Raw genomic sequence first — 24,300 nt, forward strand, 5'->3', positions numbered from 1 at the left:
GGGATGTTTAGGTGAGATGGAGTAGCCATGGGATTTGCAGGGATAGAGTAGTGGGGATTGCGTCTGAGTGGGATACTCTTCAGAGGATTGATGTAGGCTGAATGTCCTGCTTCTACACTGTAGGCATTCTATGACTCTAATGCCTGCATTTATTATCCACCCCTATTGATCCAAAGAGAAGATAAGAGCCAACAACATTGCTGTGAATTTAAGACCATAAGACATAGGAGTGGAAGTAAGGCCAGTCGGTCCATCGGGTCCACTCCACCATTCAATCATGCCTGATGGGCATTTCTTCGCCACTTACCTGCACTCTCCCCGTAGCCCTTAATTCCTTGCGAGATCAAGAATTTATCAATCTCTGCCTTGAAGACATTTAATGTCCCGGCCTCCACTGAACTCCATGGCAATGAATTCCACAGGCCCACCACTCTCTGGCTGAAAAAAATGTCTCCTCACTTCTGTTCTAAATTGACCCCCTCTAATTCTAAGGCTATACCCACGGGTCTTCATATTCCCGCCTAACGGAAACAAATTTCCAGCATCCATCCTTTCTAAGCCATGCATTATCTTGTAAGTTTCTATTAGATCTCTCCTCAAGCTTCTAAACTCTAATGAATACAATCCCAGGATCCTCGACCATTCATTATATGTTCGGCATAACTTCCAAGGGATCATCCGTGTGAATCTTCGCTGGACATGCTCCATTGCCACTATGTCCTCCCTGAGATGTGGGGCCCAGAATTGGACAGTGTTCTAAATGGGGCCTAACTAGACCTTTATAAAGTCTCAATAGCACATTGCTGCTTTTACATTCCAACCCTCTTGAGAAAAATAACAACATTACATTTGCTTTCTTAACCATGAACTCAACTTGCAAGTCAACCTTTAGAGAAGCCTGGAATCGCACTCCCAGATCCCTTTGTACTTTGGCTTTATGGATTTTAGAAAATAGTCCATGCCTGTATTCTTTTTTTCCAAAGTGCAAGACCATATATTTGTTCATGTTGAATTTCATCAGCCATTTCTTGGACCACTCTCTTAAATTGTATAAATCGTCCTTAGAGCTACCTCTCTTGTCCGCCTAACTTCGTATGAACAACAAACTTCGCCAGAATGTCCCAGTCCCTTCATCCAGATCATTAATATATAAAGTGAACAGCTGTGGCCCCAACACTGAACACTGCAGGACAGCACTTGTCACTAGCTGCCATTCCGAGAATAGAACCATTTATCCCAACTCTCTGCCTTCTGTCAGACAGCCAATCCTCAATCTATGCCAGTAGCTCACCCCGAACACCATGGGCCATCTTCTTACTCAGCAGCCTCCCATGAGGCACCTTATCAAAGGCCTTTTGGAAATCTAGGTCGATAACATCCACTGGTTTTCTCTGGTGTAACCTATTTGTTACCTCTTCACAGAATTTTAACAGGTTTGTCACATGTAGGCCTGACCAAGTAAGGATGGCAGATTTCCTTCCCTAAAGGACATGAGTGAACCAAATGAATCTTTATGACAAATAACAATAGTTACAGTCACCATTCAGCCAGCTTTTCACTGAATTCAAGTTTCACTTCCTATCATGGTGGGATTGGAGCCCTTGTACCCAGAGCATTGCCCATTGATATTACCACTACTGCAAATCTTCTCAAAAATTCTGTCTAAAGAAAGATAAATGCTAGTACATAAGAAATGGAGATTATCTAATTAATCGATTCAATATACAGCAAAATGTTGTTTCAGAATGTAATATTCATGATGTAAGTTCGGATCTTCAAGCTCCGATCCTGAAATGTTCCTTCACTTTCCTGAACTGAAATGATTTATTTAAGTGAATACTAATTGTACTTTGACACAAAGTGGTAGCCAGAGAAAGATAGTAGACTTCTTAGTAATTAATTTTTTGCAAGCCTCTGACCTTTGATTGTGCTCACCTATCTCAAAATATCTTAGTTTCAATTGTGAGAATTAGGAAGTTGTGAACATGCGGACAGACAGTTAAGTTTGACAATTATTGTAATTGGGCACATAAACATGTCACATGCTACTCAACGTATTTCTAAATCAGAAAATGTGCCCTTTATTCTCAGAAACAATTTGAGGAAGTGTACTATCTTTCACTTCTAGTTGGTTTAGCAATGCCTGTGTACACATTTATCTGTCCATTTATTCACAAACGAACCAGGAAATTCAGTCTGTGAAATTTCTCAGGGAAACATGCTCCTCGGTTTAGTGTTCAGTTTCTGGATTTTCCTACTCCAGTCTGTTTTGGCACTTGGTAAGTAGCTCTTTCTATTGCATTCTTCACATAATGGGACCAAGAGCTAACAAGTTGCCTTTATTTGCTGATCTGCATTCTAGGATCTACAAAGAAGTGTCTGAAGAGGTGGTGGATGCATTAGTTGTAAACTTCCCAAGTTCCTTAGATTCTGGAGTGAGTCCAGCTGATAGAAAATCACAAATGGAATACCACTATTCAAGAGGGATACAGAAAGCAGGATGTTACATGGCAGTAAATCTCTGATCTGACTGTGGAAAAATGCTAGAATCCATTCTTAATGAGGTTGTAGCAGGACATTTAGAAAATCTTAATTCAATTAGGTAGTATCAATATAGTTTTGTCAAAGGGAAATCTTGTTTGACAAATGTATGTAATTAGCAGGTTGGATAGAGGAATCAGTAGTTGATATGTATGAATCCTTAAAAATAGTATTTGATAAAGTATCACATTAAAAGATTACTGTACTACTGGAGTTAGGAGTGATATCTTATCATGAATAGACAACTGGCTAACTAACAGGAAAAAGAAAGTCATTATCTTTTTCAGGTTCAGGAGTGTGGTGCTGGTAAAGTACAGCAGGAGCAGGAGAATCAACATTTTGGGCATGAGTTTATGCCAGAAACATTGATTCTCCTGCTCCTCAGATACTGCCTGACCTGCCGTGCTTTTCCAGCAGCACACTGTCGTTTCTGATCTCTAGCATCTGCGGTCCTCACTTTCTCGTAATCTTTTTCAGGTTGTCAAACCGTAACTAGTAGACTGCAATAGGGATCAGCACTAAGGCCTCAAATATTTAATCACTTGGATGAAGAAACTAACTGTATTGCAGCCAAGTATGTTGCAGATGTGAAGATAATAGGAAAGCAATCTGTGAGAAAGATACTTGGCAGCTGTGAAGGGACACAAGATAGTATAAGTGAATGGACATGAACTGGCAAATGTCATATTACGTGGGACACATTGTCTACTGGGTGAAAGAGTATACATGCAGAATGTTATTTAAATAGAGAGAGGCTGCAGAATTCTGCAGAATGGAATGATTTGAGTCTCCAAGTATATGAATCACAAAATTTTAACAGATATTGCAGATGAAGCAATAATTAGGAAGGTAATTTAAATTGTTGACCTTTACTGAAATGGAGGTGGAATATAAATGTGGAGAAATGCTGGCAAATGGGACTAGGTTAATTTAGGATATCTGGTCAGCATAGATGAATTGGACTGAAGGGTTGTTTCCAAGTTGTACATCTGTATGATTCTAGTTCTTACTACAGCTGTTTAGGGAACTGGTGAGACTACCATTAGAGTACTGCATACAGTTGATCTCCTTACTTAAGGAGGATACACTAGCATTGGAAGCAGTTTAGAGAATATTCACCTAGCCCAATTTCTGGACTGAGATGTTTTCTTTATGAGGACTGTCAAGCAATGTCCACCTTCATTCATTAAGGTTGCGGGGGGGGGAAGGCAAATTGAAGAGAAATGGAGAAGCAGACCCAGCTTCTGTCTTTGATTGGTGTGCATAAAACCATTTTATATTCTTTTATAAAGCCACTTACCAAATCTCTCCTATATTTGCTTTTGCTTCAATAGATTCTAATAGGGATACAAGGGATAAAAGAAACGATTGTTGTGATGTTTATAGTCATAGAGTCATAGAGATGTACAGCATGGAAACAGACCCTTTGGTTCAACTCATCCATACCAACCAGATATCCCAACCTAATCTAGTCCCATTTACCAGAATTTGGCCAATATCCCTCTGAAATCTTCTTATTCGTATACTTATCCAGAGGCCTTTTAAATGTTATAATGGTTTCAGCCTCCAACAGTTCCTCTGGCAACTCATTCCATACACACACCACCTTCCTCATTGCAGTCTTCTCATTTTGTAAACATTTTCATCATTTCTTTGAGACTGGAAGACTGATCTGTTTGACCACAACTTCCACTACTCTATTCTTGGCAACAAAATTCAACCAGCTGTCGGTTTTGCTGATTTCTGCTTTGCACATGTTGAGCGTCAAGTCCCCTAAGACTATCTTGAGGTTCTTATGGCATAGATAGCTCACTCATTTTTTCATGGACAATGCTTTACATTTGTCAGCATGATATTTTATGTGACATTATTCTCTTCATGACATATTTTATCTATTCATTCAAAAATTTCAGTGCTGTCTGCTCTGATTCCAGTATATTGCAATTTTGACTAATCTAACTGTTGAAAACTCTGGACATGTCTGACTTCAGAAGGAAACTGCATTTGAGAAATCATATGTTTAATTTTTGCAGTTGACTACTGTGGTGGTTAATCATTGAAACATATTCACAGAGATAGGGTATTCTTTAACAATAGAACTCCAGTTTCTTATATGAAGAGAAAAAGAACAAAGTTGTTCATATATAGATGGCAAATGGAAAAATCTGAACATAAACAGTAAAACAAAGTTATGATCTGATCCCAGCACCATCCTTTTACAGATACTCAATTCCAAAGGAATTGCACTCCTACCTTTCCTCTTTATTTACTTATCTCCTTCCCATTTGGTTTCCTTGTACTGCAGAGACAGATTATGAAGCCTTATTGAGTCCACTAGGATGAATCTTCCACAATTGTGATGGCCTAAACTTTTCAGTTCTATTAACGTGAAAATTTGGCTAATTCCCCTGAACTAAAAGCACCGTTATTCTGTTAGGAGAAACTTCCTCCAAACAGAATGGCAGATTCTTCTGAACTAAGATCTTGAAGCTTCCATTTTGAAGTCAAAGTTAATCCACTGTCTTTATAGACTGTTATACATGCAACAATGAAAATATTCCATCCATTGAAACTACAGGGGTTGTCCAAGATATTTGCCTGTAGTCATATGCTCTCTTGAAACTGATACACTTCACTCAATGTTCCAAACTGCTTTCTGAACTCTGTTTAAAAATCAAGTTACTTTCACAGAATTGAAGATTATCTGCCTGTATTCAAAGTTCCAAAATATAACATGCATATTGTATACATTTCATTACACTTCTTCACATTGAATAAAAAAAAGGTATCTTTAAGAGCATTTTAATTTTTTAATCAAAATTCCATGGTATCACTATTTCATTGCTACATTTACAGTAATATGTTTCTATTAAACATACACTGACTTTCATAACAATCATATGCTACACAGGCTCCATGATGATCATAGCATTTGATTTCCATTATGTTTGCATTTGATAAAGCATTGTCCCTGGTGGGCACATGAATATTTTTAATTTGTATGAATATAACATTAAACTCTAATGAAGCAGTCAAAGAATCCTTCCAAATAAGTTGTAGTCAAATATGACTTTGACAGGAGAAATGCACTGATAATCCAGACTCGTCACTTGACCAGTTGTACTATGAGCGCACATGTTGGGATTCACTTCCTCATTGGAATCAGAGTCAATTCTGATCTTCTATCTGTTCTTTTAATTCTAACCTTCTTTCTCCAAGTAATGTCGTTAGAGTTTCTGATATCCTTGAAGTATAAACTCTGTTAATTGCATCTACATTTCCATTTATTTCTTTTTTCTTTCTTGGCTTTTAAACATTTTTTCTTGTTTCTTTCTCTTCTCACTTGCTAGTTCAAGTGTTTCTAATTTACTTTTCATTTCTTTTTACTCTTGTTTTGTTTATCTTTCTTTCTTTTCTTCTTTTCATGTTTAAAGATTTCCATTTCTCTTTTTCCCGCTAAGTCAAGATTTTAAAATTTCTGGCTGAACCTTAGCCAATTAAAGTGATGTTGCATCAAATTCAGGCTTCCTGCTTTTTAATTCCAAAAGCTGGATAATTGCTCTAAGCATTTCATTGTTTTGAGAATTTATTTTTATTACTATCTTCAATTTAGCTGCTAATTCTCTCAGTTCAGTATTTTCAAATATTTCAAATAATCCACTGTTATGCTTTCTATTCGCAGAAATATTCTAGTAAAATGCACAAGTATTTTGAAATTCCTATCCAGGCAATAAATTTCAAAATATGTTCCTGGTCTCTTTTTTCCAGTCCCCCCACACTCTTATTTCTTTAAAAGCGATGCAGATTCCTCTTAAATTTAATGAATTCTGATCCTGCATGAACCTCCATTTTTTTGTAGTCCCAGCTGATGATAGCATTGAAAAATCAGATCCCAGAAGGAAATCAGATTGGTAAGTTTAATTTTTGCTGCTGATCACCATAGTGATGAGCCACTAAGGAATATTCACATCAGTTTCTAATTGTTCTTTAACTACAGACCATAAGTTTGTTACAGAAAAAAAAGTATATGTTTATATGATAGAAAGAATTGAAACAAAGTTGCAGCATGTTCCCCAATAAATCTCCTTTTACTGATACTCAATTCAGGAGCCATTTCATTCCCATCTTAACACTTAAGTTTTTACTGAACTGACTTCTTCCAGTCTCTTCTTCTTGAATGGCAAAGACAGTTAATTCCAAGTCCACTGACACAAACCCTTCACAATTTTGATGAATTAAACTTTTTCAGTTCTAGCAATTTGAAGATTTCTTTTCAATCTCTCCTGCCTTGGATGCTCCACAAACAAAAGCACTTTGGTTGCATGACTGGTTCTCATGAAGTAAAGGTTTGATTCTCTCAGTATCAGAAGATGTTTTCCTTTTTGAATGTAAACATTGAATCTTCTGTTCTGAAGTCAAACCGAAAACTAATGACTTCTTGGTCTGATGTTAACTCAGTAGTATGTTATAGATTTCATCCATTAACACCATAGCTATTTTTTCAAGTCATGTGATTGCAGTCAAACACTTTCTTGGAACTGATACACTTAGGTCTTTGTTCCAAACAACTTTCGCTATCATTTAATACAACAGCCTTTTATGAATTAACCCATAACTACTTGTTCCTATTTTAAAATTTAAAAAAACAACATATATATACAATATATTCTTTCATTACATATTCTGGAGTATTAACTATTAAACTGAGCTCAGATGTCAGATAGAACAAATGGTTTGATAAGTCATTACAGAGGGGAAGAGTCAACCACATATCTGTACATCTGGATTCACATATAAACCAGATTAGGTAAAAATGAGTGATGTGTTGATTTCTTGTTCACAGATCCCTGAAGATGGTAAGGACAGATTAATATGGTAGCTGAGAAAACATATGGAACACTAGCCTTTATCAACAATGGTATAGGTTAAATGAGCAAGGAGGTTTCATTGGAGCTGTATAGGAATTTGTTTAGACCATAGCTGGAGTATCGCAAGCAGTGCTGGTCATCACACTAAAGGAAGGATGTGATAGCACTGGAGGGGATGCAGAGAAGATTCACTAGGATGTTGCCTTGAATAGAGCAGTTTAGTTACAAAGAGAGGTTGGATAAGTTCGGGTTGTTTTCTTTGGAGCAGAGAAGGCCGAGGAGGAACCTGATGGAAGTGTATAAGATTATGAGGAACATGGACAAGGTGGAAAGAAAATAGCTATACCCCTGATTTAAAAGTTTAATAAAAAGGGGGCAAAATTTAAGGTGAAAAGTGGGACATTTAGAGGGGATTTGGGAAAAATTTGTTTTACCCAGCACCTGGTAAGAATCAATGTCTGAGAGTGTACTTGAGCTGGGAAATCTCACAACCTTTAAAAAGTACTTGAATGTGCACTTGAAATGTTATGATATTCAAGGATTTGGACCAAATGTTGGAAAATGGGACTGGTATCTATTAAGTGTGTTTTTTTTGTCAGTTCAGACATAGCGGGCCAAAGGGCCTCCTTGATACTGACTGATCCTATGATTCTATATCATATGTGAATGATTGGCAATCTGATAGTTCTGTGATCACTATTATAAGAACTAATCTTTTATTCAAGGTTTATTTAGTTAACTGAATTTTAACGCTGTGTTAGAACTTGAACATAGCCCCTGATTCAATTAATTAGGTTTCTGAATTACTAGTTCCATTATGCTGTGATTCCTGACAAATTATCCTCAATAGTAGGAGAAAGTGAGGACTGCAGATGCTGGAGATCAGAGCTGAAAATGTGTTGCTGGAAAAGCGCAGCAGGTCGGACAGCATCTAAGGAGCAGGAGAATCGACGTTTCGGGCATGAGTTTCCTGAAGAAGGGCTCATACCAGAAATGTCGATTCTCCTGCTCCTTGGATGCTGCCTGACCTGCTGCGCTTTTCCAGCAACACATTTTCAGCTCTATCCTCAATAGTAGATAAGCAGGCTGCTGGAAGAACACAGCAGACCAGGCAGCATCAGGAAGTGAAGAAGTCTGATGTTTTGGATATAACCCTTCTTCAGGAATGGAGGTGGGGGTTGGGGGAGGTGCAGATAAAGAGAAGGGAGGAAGGGTGTGGAGAATGGTGGAGGGATGAGGTGATGATAGGTGACTACAGATGGTAGGTTTGAACTGATCCGTCGATGGTAGGATTGAATCTGGTTGGTAGTTAGAAGGAGGGGTCGGTTGGAGGGATGGAAGGGAGAAGGATGACAGTTACTCATTGTTACTAGGTCAAAATCCTGAAACTCTGTCCCTAACAGAAATCTGGGTGTACACTAAGTGCTTCAACAAAAGGGCTCAGAATCCCTTTTTCTGTGGCAATGCCTTGATTAGTTAGAGCCAATTTGCCAACCAGTTTGTACCTTTTCACGTAAATGTTGTGATTGTTTAAAATTTGGTATTCTGGTATTCATCCTGATGTGTGTAAGACAAGCATCTTTGGCAGCACATTCTTCTATCCAGCCATCCCTGTATTGAAAGAATGCTGAAACATTCAAATTGAATTGAATTGAATTTATTGGCATGTGTACCGAATCACGATGAAAAACTTAGTCTTGTGAGGAATACAGGCAGATCACAGAGTTAAGTAGCATAGATAGTAAGTAATAGCTAAACAGCGGCAAAAGCAAAAACACAGGTGCAGGTGAATGTTAAGAGTTTTTGAGTCTATTCAGTATTCTAACAACAGTAGTGTAGAAACTGTTGCGAAACTGGCTGGTGCATGTGTTCAGGCTTCTGTACCTTCTCCGCGAAGGTAGAGGTTGTAGAAAAACATTGCCAGGGTGAGATGGATCTTTAAGAATGCTGGCAGCCTTTCCTTGATAGCGTGCCTGGTAGATGGATTCTATGGATGGGAGGTTGGCCATTATGATTGCCCGGGCCAAGTTCACCACTCTCTGTAATCGTCTTGAATGGTATAGTTGCTATGGAGAAAGTGAGGACTGCAGATGATGGAGATCAGAGCTAAAACATGTGTCGCTGGAAAAGCGCAGCAGGTCAGGCAACATCCAAGGAGCAGGAAAATCGACGTTCCAGGCATAAGCCCTTCTTCAGGGCGGTATAGTTGCCATACCAAGTAGTGATACAGCCAGACGGAATGCTCTCGATGGCCCACCTACAAAAGTTGGCAAGGGTATCCGCCGTCATCCCAAATTTCCTCAGCTGCCTGAGGAAGAAGGGATGTTGTTGAGCCGTCTTAAGTAGTGCTTCCACATGAAGAGTCCGAGAAAGCTTGTTGTGGATGACCATTCCCAGGAGCTTGACACTCTCCACTTGTTCCACCTCTGTGCTGTTCATGTATAGGGGAACATGAGTAACATCTCGCCGAAAGTGAATAATGAGTTCCTTAGTTTTGTTGACATTGAGAGCGAGGTTGTTCTCAGTGCACTATTTTTACAGGTCTTCCACCTCCCATCTGTAGTCTGTTTCGCCACCATCTGAGATTCGACCGACTATGGTGGTGTCATCAGCAAACCTGTAAATGGCATTAGTCTGGTATTTGGCAGCACAGTCATGGATATACAGTGAGTACAGTAGAGGGCTGAATACATACCTCTGGGAGGCTCTAGTGTTGAGTGTTAGTGAGGATGAAATATTGTCCCCAATCTTGACTGATTGTGGCTTGTGGGTTAGGAAACTGAGGATCTAATTGCTGAGAGTGGGGCTTAGTCTGTGATCACTGATTTTAGTAATCAGTCTCGAGGGGATAATACTGTTGAAGGCCAAACTGTAGTCAATGAGTAGGATTCTTACGTAGCAGTTCTTGGTGTCAAGATGTTCTAGGGAGGAGTGAAGGGCAAGTGATATAGCATCTGATGTGATCTGATAGGCAAATTGGAGTGGGTCAAGAGTAGCGGGGAGGCTGGAGATGATTAACGCCATGACCAGTCTTTCAAAGCACTTCAAGGCGCTTCCCTGGAACGAGATGTCAAACTGAGGCCCTTTTCCCAATAGCTCCACTGAATCTTAATCTGTGAGACATTATTTAAAGAAAAATAATAAGTATTTGAATTACATTTGGCCTGTCAATGAATGACCACCAATTACAGATTATCTGGTCATTTATCTCATTGCTATTTGGGTGATGTTGATTTGTTCAATTTTACAAGAACTAATATTTTATTTCAAAGTGATTCATTCTTCAGATGTGAAAAACATCAGAGACATTTCTGAAAGATTTATTCCATGCAGTAGAAATTATTTCCTTCGTTTTTGTCTAGTTTAGATTTCAACTCTGAGAAAAAAAATTCTTTAATTAAAATATTGACTCACTTTCTTTCTTCACAGTTGTGCTGTGACCTGCTGAGTATTTCATATGTGTTCTATTACTTTCATTTTCTTTTAGGATTGTGAATGCATTGCATTATTGTTGCATGAACTTCTGAAAACAAACTTCAATTTGTAAATAAAATGTAAATTAAATTATAAATAAGTATTAAATTAATTTAATTGTTGAGCTTTCATTCGATTAAGAAAAAAAACATTTTTGTGTTTGCTTCCTACAGAAAATCAAATCTACTTTTTAAATAACTCTGGCATCTTCATATTCAATATGTCCGATAATGTTGGAAATGGCCCTGTCATCTGGGAATGGAAGCCACATTCTGGGGAACAAATTACAAAGCAGTTGGGTATTTTTCACAGAGATGGCACAGGATGGAAGGTGCAATGGAACAAGGAGTGTAATGATATACAAAGCATTTACAGCAAGATAGATCAGATTAACAGTACCCTCAATCTGAGGATTACAAGACCTGGATTTGAGCTCGCAGGATTGTTTAGCTGCCGACAAGAAAATCCCAGTACCACAATCCTGGCACAATATGAAATGTTTGGCATTAAAGGTAAGAGTAACAAGTATTATCACAGATACTACTACAACAATTGTTCCAAAGAAGTAATTATTCAACAGCTGCTTCACCCATCATGCTGCTTTCCTTAAAAGCAACCAACAGTAAGCATGATGCTTATTGTAATTTCTTCTTGGAAAAATAGATTTTAATTCTATTACTTCATCAATAATTACCATACTTTCCTTGAATAATGCTTATCCATTTTGTATTGATTGGAGTATGTAATGATAGTAAGATCATAGTTTTCATTACATTTGAAAAGAAAAATCTTCCATTCGTAACCTCCTTTCATGACCACAGGATATCCTGAAGCCCTTTACAGCTATATAAATGCAGTGACTGCTGTAATTCTTACAATATTGTGGCTAAACTAATCTTCAAATGACTGCCATTGCAATATTTTGTAATGTCTTGGTTGTGTGCCTCATCCATGTGGGATGCCTAGGGTGGATTCACTATCACCAATCCTTCTTATAGATTTTACTTACTGATATGAAGTCTCAGTAACTGACTGGGGAGGCCCAGTGACTCAATGGTCAGCACTGCTGTCTCACAGTGTTAGCATCCCGGGTTCAAGTCCAACCTTGGATGACTGGCTGTGTGAAGTTTGCATGTTCTCCCTGTGTCTGTGTGGGTTTCTCCCAGGTGCTCTGGTTTCCTCCCACAGTCTAAAGATGAGCCGGTTAGGTGGATTGGCCATGCTAAATTGCCCGTAGTGTCCTGGAATATGCAAGCTAGGTGGATTAGTCATGGGTTACAGGGAACGGGTGGGCTGCTATTCGATGGGTCAGTGTGGTCTCAATGGGCTGAATGGCATTCTTCCACATCTAGGGATTTTATGATTCTATGGTACGTAGTGGGGAAGATGCCCATGCAAAGTCTTTGGCAGAAGATAACCTCAATCATTTTAAACAGTAATGATTTATTACATTGTATTGTTAAATAGTTACATTGCTTCTAAGATACAGTATGTGACAGTTTCCTGTGAGGCATCAGGATCAGTAAGTATAGTAAATACATAATACTGTAGACTACTTTGACTTAGCACTAGAACAGACTAGAACAGAACATTGCTAAAGAGTTATGAAAGCTTCTTAGCTTGTCTTTGTCCTTCAAATCTTAATAATGAAGCCTAACACATGATGCTAGTTAACCCTTTTCGAAACTTAATGCCTTATTCAACAGTAATGCTTGAAAAGACAATTTGCGCTACGCATGTTTTTATACAGCTTATTGAAATACAACCTCTACAGTATTAAAATAGGCCATTCAGCCCATACCAACTCTCCAAAGAGCAACCCACCTACCTACCCTATATTCCTGCATTTTCCATAGCTAACCCATCTAGCCTGCACACTATGGGCAATTGAGCATGGCCAGTCCACCTAACCTGCACATCTTTGGATTGTAGAAGGAAATCAGAGCACCTGGTGGAATCACTTACAGACATGGGGAGAATGTGCAAACTCCACACAGGCAGTCACATAAGGGTGGAATCGAACCTGGGTCCTTGGTGTTGTGAGGCAGCAATGCTAATCACTGAGCCACCATTCCATCCATGACTACTGACCAGATAAACATTTTTATGACATTGCTTGGAGAATTTGCATGAGACTAGGCACTGGGCAGATTTGTCTGCATCTCTTTGAGTAATATTTTGCATCTTTTAGGTGCATCAGAGGTGATAAATGGAGCATTGCTTAATGTTTCACCTGAAGAATGGTACTTTGGAAAGTTAAAAATCACACAACATGCCCCCTGCATTGCATTTTAATATCAGCCTTAGTTTTATGCTTAGATTTGGTTTTGATCACAACTTCTGACCGACAGTGAAAAGAGTGATATTAACTGAGTAGTAGCTGAAAATAATTTGGTTTATTTTAGATTCATGGTTGATCTTTCTCTTTCCACAGCTGAGAAACTAAAACAAAAACCAAATGAATTCCAGATGCTGGAAATCAGAAACAAACACAGAAATTGCTGGAAAAACTCAGCATGTCTGGCAGTATCTGTGCAGAGAAAGCAGGGTTAAAGTTTTTTTTTATTCAGGTCATGCGTCTTTGCTCTTTCTCCTTAGTGCTATTGCTTCCCTATGAGGATCTTAATTTGACCACTTGCATTAATCCTATTGCTTGTGTCTTTCCTTGTCCATGGCTACAGAAGCAAGTGCAGAGACAGGCAAGATTAGAAAATAAAAAGAGAGAAGAGACAAAGAGAAAGTTACAGGGCAAAGGAAGGAGAGAGATGGAAATAAAAATTATGAAATATGTGGAAGAGAACAACTAGAAGGAGAGTGAGTGAATAGAATTGTAAAACAAGAGAAACCAAAAAGAAATGCCTATGTGGTGCTTCATGATGGTATAATTAAGAAACTATGAAACACAGGTGAAAGGCATAGTTTTAATTATGTACAAAAAGCAGCTCATAAAGAGAGACCCTCTGTGTTTCAGTGAGTAGGAGGTAAATGTTTGTGATACAAAGCAGCAATTAAGAAGAAAAAAAAAGTGTCTCATTTCTGCCTTCACCTGCTGGTTTGGTTATCCACCTATCCATCAGAGAGATAGATAGAGAAAAGATGTTTCTTTTGGCTGGTGACTCTAGATCTGGGGGCATAATCTCAGGTTAAGAGGCTCCCATTTAAGTTTGAGGTGAGGTGAGGAGGGATTTCTTTACTCAGAGGATAGTGAATCTTGTGATGAATTAATGATGATTGACAATTAACTGCTAGGCTCTGTTTATGTTTGATTAACAGGTAATCATTGTTAATTTGTGAATTCCTAATAACAATGTCTCAACCACAGTCCACTTGCCAACCAACCAGCAGTTTTCTCTCATGCAGTATATATTTTTCTCTCTTAAATTGCTGTTCCAGTAAATTGTTCTGATGAGTGAAAGACAGAAAGCTTTGACAATATATGTCATTTTCAGGATTTGTACAGCCAAATGACTATTAATCTACACTATATTGAAACAAAATAAAAATTGGGACTGCGGCTATCCTTCAGAAATTGCATATTTACCAAATGATTCTCCAGCTTATGCCTCTGTTTTTACAGTTGAGACAGATACGCAGAACCCTGAAATGGGCAGTGACATCACACTGAGTTGCACCATCTCCAGACTCTTGGATACAGTCAGTCTTCACTGGAAACAGACAGTCCTTTTTCTGAAAAATGGGAGGGACAAAATCCATCTGAATAATACAGTCTATCTGATAGTTAGAAATATTAGAGGAGTGGATTTTAATCTCTATACATGTGAAGTACAGAAAAATGGGACCGCCATAATTACTGAGAATATATATGTGAATCAAGGTAAGTCCAAATGTACAATAAAGTGGATATTAAAACAATACTGTTCTCAAAGTTTGTGCGAAGATTTGTAGCTCGGGTGCTCGTTGTTGTGGTTCTGTTCGCCGAGCTAGAAGTTTTTGTTGCAAACGTATCGTCCCCTGGCTAGGCGACATCATCAGTGCTTGGGAGCCTCCTGCGAAGCGCTTCTTTGATGTTTCCTCTGGTGTTTATAGTGGTCTGTCCCTGCCGCTTCCGGTTGTCAGTTTCAGCTGTCCGCTGTAGTGGTTGGTATATTGGGTCCAGGTCGATGTGTTTGTTGATGGAGTTTGTGGATGAATGCCATGCCTCTAGGAATTCCCTGGCTGTTCTCTGTCTGGCTTGCCCTATGATAGTAGTGTTGTCCCAGTCGAATTCATGTTGCTTGTTGTCTGCGTGTGTGGCTACTAAGGATAGCTGGTCATGTCGTTTCGTGGCTAGTTGATGTTCATGTATGCGGATTGTTAGCTGTCTTCCTGTTTGTCTTATATAGTGTTTTGTGCAGTCCTTGCATGGTATTTGGTAGTGTACAAATGGTAGTACCAACCACTACAGTGGACAGCTGAAACTGACAACCGGAAGTGGCAGGGACAGACCACTATAAACACCGGAGGAAACATCAAAGAAGCGCTTCGCAGGAGGCTCCCAAGCACTGATGATGTCGCCTAGCCAGGGGACGAAACGTTTGCAACAAAAACTTCCAGCTCGGCGAACAGAACCACAACAACAATACTGTTCTCCAAGTTTTCCCAGGGCAGCAGAGGGAACTAATGGTTAATAGGATTTTACTGTCCTTGGACGCACTGTTCTCTTTGGATGAGCTGCAGGAATGTAAGTTTGGAGTGAAGACCTCGTCAGATCTCATTAGATACTGAAAAAAATCAAACTGTAATGAAAAGCAAGGTAATGAACAGACCACTTGGTCCCTGCATGAATAGTTCAACAGGTGGTGTCCAGACATGAAGAGGAGATCAAGGGATTTGTTCACATTGGAAGTGAAAGGTTTGGAGCTCATGTGCAAGGGAGGGCTATAAATTCTTAGCCTTCTTAAATCCTTTTAGGATTGAGGATTACTCTCTCCCTCCTTTCTGGCAAAGAAATATATTAGATAATTTCATATTTCACAAATTTAGTTCTCCAGTCCAGGAGCTGATGCCAAGGTTCTTTTAATAAAAACCAAGAACTGCAGTCACTGGAAATCTAACAGAAAATATCAGAGAAACTCAACAGGTCTGGCAGCATCTGTGGAGAGAAAATTCAAGTTAACATTTCAAGGCCAGTGACCTTTCAGTGAAAGGACAGTTTTTTTTATTTTTTAACTCAAATTCCACTTTCTGCCTTTGAACCTGGGTGCCCCAACATTATATGGGTCTTGAACAATTGTTTTGAAGCTTCGAAATGAACCAAATTCTTACCTGGAAACAAGTTGCCAGGTGCAATATTAACTGACTCTTCGCAAGTATTTTTTGTCTTTTTTTTTAAATCACAAAGAAGCCCATTAAAAATTGGGGGAATGAAATTTTGAAGAAACCTTTATTTTTTAAAAAAGGAAAGGCTTAACGAACATTTTATCTGCTGTAACTGTTAGAATGCTAAAGTCAAAACTTCTTTTTCTGTTACAGTCAAATATGATTTTCGTGATGTTGAGTACACATGTTATCGGTCAAGTACAGTTCACAGTGAATTTCACCTGGTTAGTAACACCTTCTTTAGGACATTCCATGATTTTACCTGGACTTGGAAGTCAGATCGTTATCCAAATCAAGATGAGCAGATTGCTTCCTTTCCTCCATTACATTTGAAAAAGACATATTTTGGGAGTCGAATAATTACCTCTTCGTGGTACTACATGACTTCTATACAGATTACCCCAGTGCTGTTTGGTGATGCAGGAGTTTACACATTAACTGCTGATTCAGCAAAGCGTAAGACCATTAAACTCATCATAGTTAAAGGTAAGGGACAGAATGCTGATGCTGTTTCCAATGATCTTGTTATTGTTTATAATCTAAATGATTTTCTTGTTTACACAGTCACAGCGGAACCCTCTGATGCAGAGACTGAGGAAGACTCTGTTACCCTGACCTGCTCTGTCTCCGATGTCACTGAATCAATCAGACTTGTTTGGATCAATAGTGATGGTAAAGTTGTGGCAGAGAAAACAGTGACTGGTCATAATGAAAAAGAGAAATCCCTACGTCTGATTATTCAGAAAGCTGACAGAGCCAAAGGGAACTGGACATGTGTTTTATTGCATCAGAACAGTCCCAAAGTTATAATCCCATATTATCTGGAAATTACAAGTAAGTAAAATGATGAAGAATAAATTAAAAACTGCCACTGAATGAATTGTTCTGCACTGTACAGTAGCAGAAGCTACATTGGTGCTATGTAGTACCAATAGCTCTACATATTGTATGCCAGAAAAGCAATACAAAGGCTTCCTCAAGCCTGTTATGTGAGACACAGTATCGAGGTGTACAGCAAATCTCTGGTGAAAAGCAAGCCTGTGGCTGCAAGGAAAATGATAGAAGACCGGTCTTGCATTTGTATAACAACTTACACGACAGTAAGTCCCAAAGGACTTTACAGTTGATTCACTATTTCTCAGGTGCAATCAAGATAGGGGACAGAGTTACAGAATAAGGTGCATGGAAATTCTTCTCTCAGAAGGTTGTGAATGCCTGAAATTCTCTACCAAGAGGTTTGTGGAGGTTACATCATTAAAAGTATTACATTTTTCAATTCAAATGGAGTTTTGAAACATAAAAGAGTTAAAGGCTAGGAGGAACTGGCATAAAGGAGGAGGTGAAGTTTGGGACAGATCTGCCATGATCTTATCAAATAGCACAGCAGGCTTGAGAGACAGAATGACCTACTCCTGCTCATATTTATTGTGTTCTTATGTAATACAGGGAACAGCAGACAATGTGAATATAATAAACCCAGGTATGGCACTGAGACATGGTACTGATCAGTCTTGGAGTGCCTTGAAGTGGGGAGCCAGATTCACACTTCATTGCCAATGCTTTGCATATGAGCATCTGGCATAAGCATTTGGGCTCAATAAGTCTGGTGCAAATATATATCTAAAGCTGTCTTCCTGTAGGTTATTAAACAACATGGAATCCCATTGTTTAATCCTCACATTAACAGTCTGAAGTTAGTTCCAACAATAGCATCTCTGAAAATAGGAGCATTCTATACATTCATAGGCCATCCAATCCCATGAGCCTGCACCACCATTTTATATCATAGGTTATCATCTACCTCGATGTCATATTCACATGCAATCTCCCTGCTTTTAAAATCATATATAACAAGAAAACTCTCAATGTCTGTCTTGAACTTTCTTAATGACTGAGCTTTAAACATTTATAAGTTCCCAAGATTCACTGCCCTTTGAGTGAAAATATTTATCGTCAACTCAATTTTAAATGGCTTGCTTTTTATTCTGAAATTGTGTTTACCTGTAAATCTGTAAAGTTTCCCAACTATGTTGTATCCACAAAACATAGGACAAATCCAACTCAGCTACTTATCATCCCAATAGTCTATTCTCAATTAATACCCATGTGATGGAAGGAGTCATCAAAACCATGACCAAGTGGCTATTGCTCAGCAATAGTCTCCTAACTGGTGCTCACTTTATGTTCTGTTCGGGCCACTAAGCTTCTAGCCTCATTTCAGCCTTGGACTAAACATGGGAAAAATGTGCTGACCTCTTACATCTGCACTTGCAGTTCCAAGGCAGATAAGGTTATGGACCAAGTGTTGGAAAATGAGATTAAAATAGTTAGGTGTTTGTTTTTGACAAGCACAGACTCAATGAGCTAAAGGACCTTTTTCTGTGCTGCAGACCTCTATGACTCTATGACTAAGGGAAGTGAGGATGACTGCCTTTGACCTCAAGACAGTATTTGACTAAGTATGACAAGGAGTCCTATCAAAACTGGAGTGAAAGGGATAATGGGAAAATGCTGTTTGGATTCCTACCTAGCACAAAGGAGAATGATTGTATTTATTGAAGGCTGATCATCTAAGCCACAGGACATCTTGCAAGAGTTCTTCACGATGGAATTCTAGGCACAATTGCCTTCAGCTGTATCAGCAACTCATGGTGGGTTGAGAAGCTTGCACATGGAGCTTCCCAGCCAGAACATAATTTCTGAGGTGGCATGAAGGGAGGGGGTTGGAGTTTCCCTCCACAGCCAACTTGCCCAATTATTTCCCCTTCTTAATCACCTCTCACACTACACCTAGAGAGGGGAAAATCCATCCCATTGTGTTCCAATTCCTCCATGGACTCATACCGCCTTAGATTAGATTCCCTACAGTATGCAAACAGGCCCTTCGGCCCAACTAGTCCACACCCACCCTTTGGAGGAGTAACCTACCCACACCCATTCTCCTTCCCTATATTTTACCCCTGACAATGGGCAATTTAGCATGAGCAATTCACCTAACCTGCATATCTTTGGATTGTGGGAGGAAACTGGAGCACCCAGAGGAAACCCACACAGAACTGGGAAGAATGTGCAAACTCACACAGTCAGTCACCCGAGGCAGGAATTGAACCTGGGTCCCTGGTGCTGTGAGGCAGCAGTGCTAACCACTGAGCCACCGTGCCACCTTATCTCCATTACTTCCTGGTGCTCTTTGAGATTTCCACATTCCTCAGACTCCAACTTCTCGTGGGTCCCTGATTTTCATCACTCAGCCATTGCATTAAAAACACCAAGAGCAATTATTAATTTCATGTTTTGAAAGGAGAAATAACAATGAGGCAAGAATGGGGTAATGAGTCAAACTGAAAAAAGAAAAAGTAACTTCCATCCCAAGAGATCTTTCATAACCTTCGAGTACACTTTTGCATTTCCTCCGATGCATGGTTTCAGTTGTAATAAGAAATGTGACAATTAGCTTGTGCCCATTAAGCTTCAATAAGCAACGTTATTATAATCCCTGGTATCCTGAATGAAGTTTTTCAAGAAATTGCACATTGTAAATAATTTAACTCAGGATGGGGAATAAATGCTGGCCCAACCAATGATGCCTACATCCCATGAGTGAATTAAAAAACACATTATTACGTTCATTGGGTGATTGAGCTGCCACTTAATTATTTTTTTAAAATGTGTTTCTTCTTTGCAGGAAATACAGTTTTTTTTTCAGAAAATTCCAACAGCTTAGTATTAAATGGTCCAGAACATGCTGGAAATGGTCCTGTCACCTGGGAATGGAAACCACATTCTGGGCAACAATTGACAAAGCAGTTGGGTATTTTTCACAGCGATGGTACAAGGTGGAAAGTACAATGGAGCAAGGAGTACAATGACACACAAAGCCTACACAACCAGATAAATCAGGTTAATGGTACCCTTAATCTGAGGATTACAAGACCTGGATTTGAGCTCGCAGGAATGTTCAGCTGTCGACAAGGACAGTCCAGTACCACAATCCTGAAACAATATGAATTGTTTGGCATTAAAGGTAAGAAAAATGAGCATTATCACAGCAATAATTACAATACTCATTCCAAAGAATAGAATAGAATATCCTTTATTATCATGTGTACTCCAGGACAGAAGGACAGGAGTACCGTGAAAAATCTTTACAATGGCTGCTTCTAATGGCACGATCTTAGGTACAATTACCTGGGTACAAATCTTGGTTGCAAAACAGGAACAAAAGGAAAAGTGGTAGCATTATTTAAAGTGTCTAAAAAATGAGTTAGGAATAGGATAGTTAAAGGATTAAAATTACAGTCCACTAAAGAATTTCAAATAGACATTACGTTGCAGCAGCATTGGTCTGACCGCCTGAACCAGGCCTCAGTCCAGCAACTGCTTTGCTCTGCTCCAAACCCCCTGTCTGCTCCACACCAGCATTCAGTTGCACTAAGGTAAGTTCTGCTGCTTTGGGACTCAGTTCCCCTTGCGTTGAGAAAATGTTATTCAGAAGTTAGAACATAGAACATTACAGCGCAGTAGAGGCCCTTCAGCCCTTGATGGTTTCACAAGTTGGCACAACAATCTGAAGTCCAATAACCTGCACTATTCCATTTTCATCCGTATGTTTATCCACTGACCATTTAAATGTCCTTAAGGTTGGCCAGTCTACTACTGTTGCAGGCAGTGCATTCCATGCCCCTACTACTCTGAGTAAAGAAACTACCTCTGACATCTTTCCTATATTTGTCACCCCTCAATTTAAAGCTATGTTCCCTCATGCAAGCCACCACCTTCTGAGGAAAAAAGCTCTCACTGTCTACCCTATCTAATCCTCTGATCATTTTATATGTCTCAATTAAGTCACCTCTCAACTTTCATCTCTCCAACAAAAACAGCCTCCAGTCCCTCAGCCTTTCCTCATAAGACCTTCCCTGCATATTAGCCAACATCCTAGTAAATCTCCTCTGCACCCTTTCCAAAGCTTCCACATCCTTCCTATAATGTGGCGACCAGAACTGTATGCAATACTTCAAGCACGGCTGCACCAGAGTTTTGTACAGCTGCAACATGACCTCATTGCTCTGAAAGTCAATCCTTCTACCAATAAAACCGAACATGCCGTACGCCTTCTTCACAACCCTATCAATTTGCGTGGCAACTTTCAGGGATCTATGTACATGGACACCGAGATCTCTCTGTTCATCTACACTGTCAAGAATCTTACCATTAGCCCAGTACTCTATATTCCTGTTGCTTTTTCCAAAGTGAATCACCTCACACTTTGCTGTGGTATAACTCCATTTGCCACCTAACAGCCCAGCTCTGCAGCTTATCTATGCAACATCCTTCAGCACTATACATAACTCCACTGACCTTCGTGTCAACACCAAATTTAATAACCCATGATTCTACACTCTCATCCAGGTCATTTATAAAAATGACAAACAGCAGTGGCCCCAAAACAGATCCTTGCGGTACACCTCTAGTAACTGAACTCCAGGATGAACATTTCCCATCAGTCTTCTTTCAACTAGCCAATTTTTGATCCAAACTGCCAAATCACCCTTAATCCCATGCCGCCATATTTTCTGCAATTGCCTACCATGGGGAAACTTATCAAATGCCTTTATCACTGTTTGGTCACCTTCTCAAGGAACTCAGTAAGATTTGTGAGGCATGATGTAGTACTTCACAAAACTGGGTTGACTATCCTCAATCAAATTATTCCTTTCTAGATGATGATAAATCCTATTTCTTATAACCCTTTCCAACACTTTATGCACAACTGAAGTAAGGCTCACTGGTCTATAATTACCAAGGTTGTCTCTACTCCCTTCTTGAACAAGGGAACAACATTTGCTATCCTCCAGTCTTCTGGCAGTATTACTGTAGACAATGACGACATAAAGATCAAAGCCAAAAGGTCTGCAATGTTCTCCCTAGCTTCCCAGAATCCTAGGATAAATCCCATCTGGCCCAGGAGATTTATCTATTTTTCACACTCTCCAGAATTGCTAACACCACCTCTTTGTGAATGTCAATCCTGTCTAGGTATAGGAGTTTGTATCTCAGTATTCTCTTCGACAATATTGTCTTTTTCCAGTTACATCATTCTATGTCTTCCTGATTGGGTGGCATGGTGGCTCAATGGTTAGCATTGCTGCCTCACAGTGCCAGGGATCTGGGTTTGATTTCGACCTTGGGCAAAGGTCTGTGTGGAGTTTGTACATTCTTTCCGTGTCTGCGTGGGTTTCCTCCGGGTGCTCCGGTTTCCTCCTACAATCCAAAGATTTGCAGATCAGGTGAATTGGCCATACTAAATTGCCAAGCTAGGGGTAAATATAGGGTAGGTTACTCTTTGGAGGGTCAGTGTAGACTTTTGGGCTGAAATGCCTGTTTCCATACTGTAGGGAATCTAATCTAACCTGAGGCAATAGTACATCAACAGATTATTAACAAATTATCATTTGCAAAACACATCTGGATTCCATCATTTCAACCAATGATTCACTATTTTTCATGGACAGGATAAATAGACAAAGTGTTTTCACTTGTAGGTAGGCAGGTCCAGAACTAGAGGGCATAGATTTAGGGTGGGAGGAGAAAAATATAAAAGGGATCTAAGGGGCAACATTTTCATGTAAAAGGTGGTGCATGAATACAATGAGCTGCCAGAGGAAGTAGTGGAGGCTGGTACAATTGCAGCATTTAGAAGGCACCTGGATGGGCTTATGAATAGGAAGGGTTTAGAAGGATATGGGCCAAGTGCTGACAAATGGGACTAGATTCGGTTAGGATATCTCATCGGCATGGGCAAATTGGACTGAAGGGGTCTGTTTCTGTGCTGTACATCTCTATGACTCTATCTATCTGTTTTCATAACCACAAATACAGTGTGGGTGCTCAGTGACTCAGTATGAAGCTAAAGAGTATGTGCCAAGACCCATGTGAGAATTGAGTTAAAATAATGTTTTACTATAAGGCTGTCAGAGCAAAGGAAAGATTTTGAACCGTTCTTGCAAGTAATGATCCTGAGAGGAGATGTGAAGACTTAATTCAGAATACTGAGTACAGCTGTCTGGGTGAGGCATGGGTGATCAGTGGCTTGTGAGGCAGTCAGACCACATATGGAAGATCCTGCGCTGAGCTATTGCAATGTAATCTTTATCTGTAATCTGTTTATTTGACTGTAATGTTTATCCTTTTAACTATGTCTTATTTCTAATGTATACAATGAAGCAGTGTAAGGTAATGCAACTTTTTTCCTTCTTTATTCCTCTTTTTGCATCTAAGATTTGTACCAAGGTACTTTGTACCTAAGATGGCACCATGAGAGGTGATGTTGTAAACTTTTCACTGTACTCCTGTACTTCTGTACTTGAGTACATGGAACAATAAAACCTAATTCTAGATATGAGGGATTGATTGATGACATCTAAACAAAAAAAGACCCCAAAGAACTGCAGATATTGGAAATTTGAAACGAAAACAGAAATTTAGCAGGTCTGGCAGTGACAAGCCCTCAGCTGTGACGCACCCATCTCCCACACTTCTACCTTCACTCCTTCTCTGCCCACCTTCATTGTCAATAAAGACCCCGGTCCTCTTTTGCCCTCCACCAGCATCCATTCCAAAGGATCATAAGCCACCATTTCCAGCACTTGCAGTGGGATGCCACCACCAGACATATATTCCCCTCCCCTACCTTGTTAGCCTTCTGTAAACACCAATCCCTCTGGGTCCGCTCCTCCCTCACACGCAACACCTTCCCATATACCCATGGGACCTTCCCCTGCAATCGTATACGGTGTGACACCTTCATGTTTACTTCTTCCCTTCTCACTATTCAAGGCCCCAGACATATCTTCCAGGTGAAGCAGCCTTTTATCTGTACTTCACTTAGTGCAGTCTACTGTATGTGCTGTTCACAATGTGATCTCCTCTACATTGGAGAATCAAGACATAAATGTTCTACAATGTGGTCTCCCAGTCTATGTTCTGTCCACAAGAACGACTCTGAATTTCTGGTTACCTGCCATTTCAACACACCAACATGTTCTCTGGCTAATGTCTCTGTCTTGAGCTTGCTACAATGCTCCAGTGAAGTTCAGCA

The 24,300-nt window shown here is 39.6% G+C and overlaps 1 protein-coding gene across 1 annotated transcript in view; it reads left to right on the forward strand.

The window, feature by feature from the left end:
* Positions 1 to 2,167: 2,167 nt before the first annotated feature.
* Positions 2,168 to 24,300, forward strand: part of LOC122556490 (uncharacterized) — a 40,254-nt gene continuing 18,121 nt past the window's right edge. The window contains exons 1-6 of the mRNA XM_087995168.1: positions 2,168 to 2,279; positions 11,057 to 11,395; positions 14,461 to 14,718; positions 16,356 to 16,688; positions 16,767 to 17,036; positions 19,888 to 20,226. Coding sequence (XP_087851294.1) covers positions 2,219 to 2,279; positions 11,057 to 11,395; positions 14,461 to 14,718; positions 16,356 to 16,688; positions 16,767 to 17,036; positions 19,888 to 20,226 — 1,600 coding nt within the window. The 5' untranslated portion in view covers positions 2,168 to 2,218. The remainder of the gene's footprint in view (positions 2,280 to 11,056; positions 11,396 to 14,460; positions 14,719 to 16,355; positions 16,689 to 16,766; positions 17,037 to 19,887; positions 20,227 to 24,300) is intronic.

The sequence above is a fragment of the Chiloscyllium plagiosum genome, unplaced genomic scaffold (assembly GCF_037043375.1).
Source record: "Chiloscyllium plagiosum isolate Xiang-an unplaced genomic scaffold, Cpla_swu_hap1 HiC_scaffold_16, whole genome shotgun sequence".
Classification (NCBI taxonomy): Eukaryota; Metazoa; Chordata; class Chondrichthyes; order Orectolobiformes; family Hemiscylliidae; genus Chiloscyllium; species Chiloscyllium plagiosum.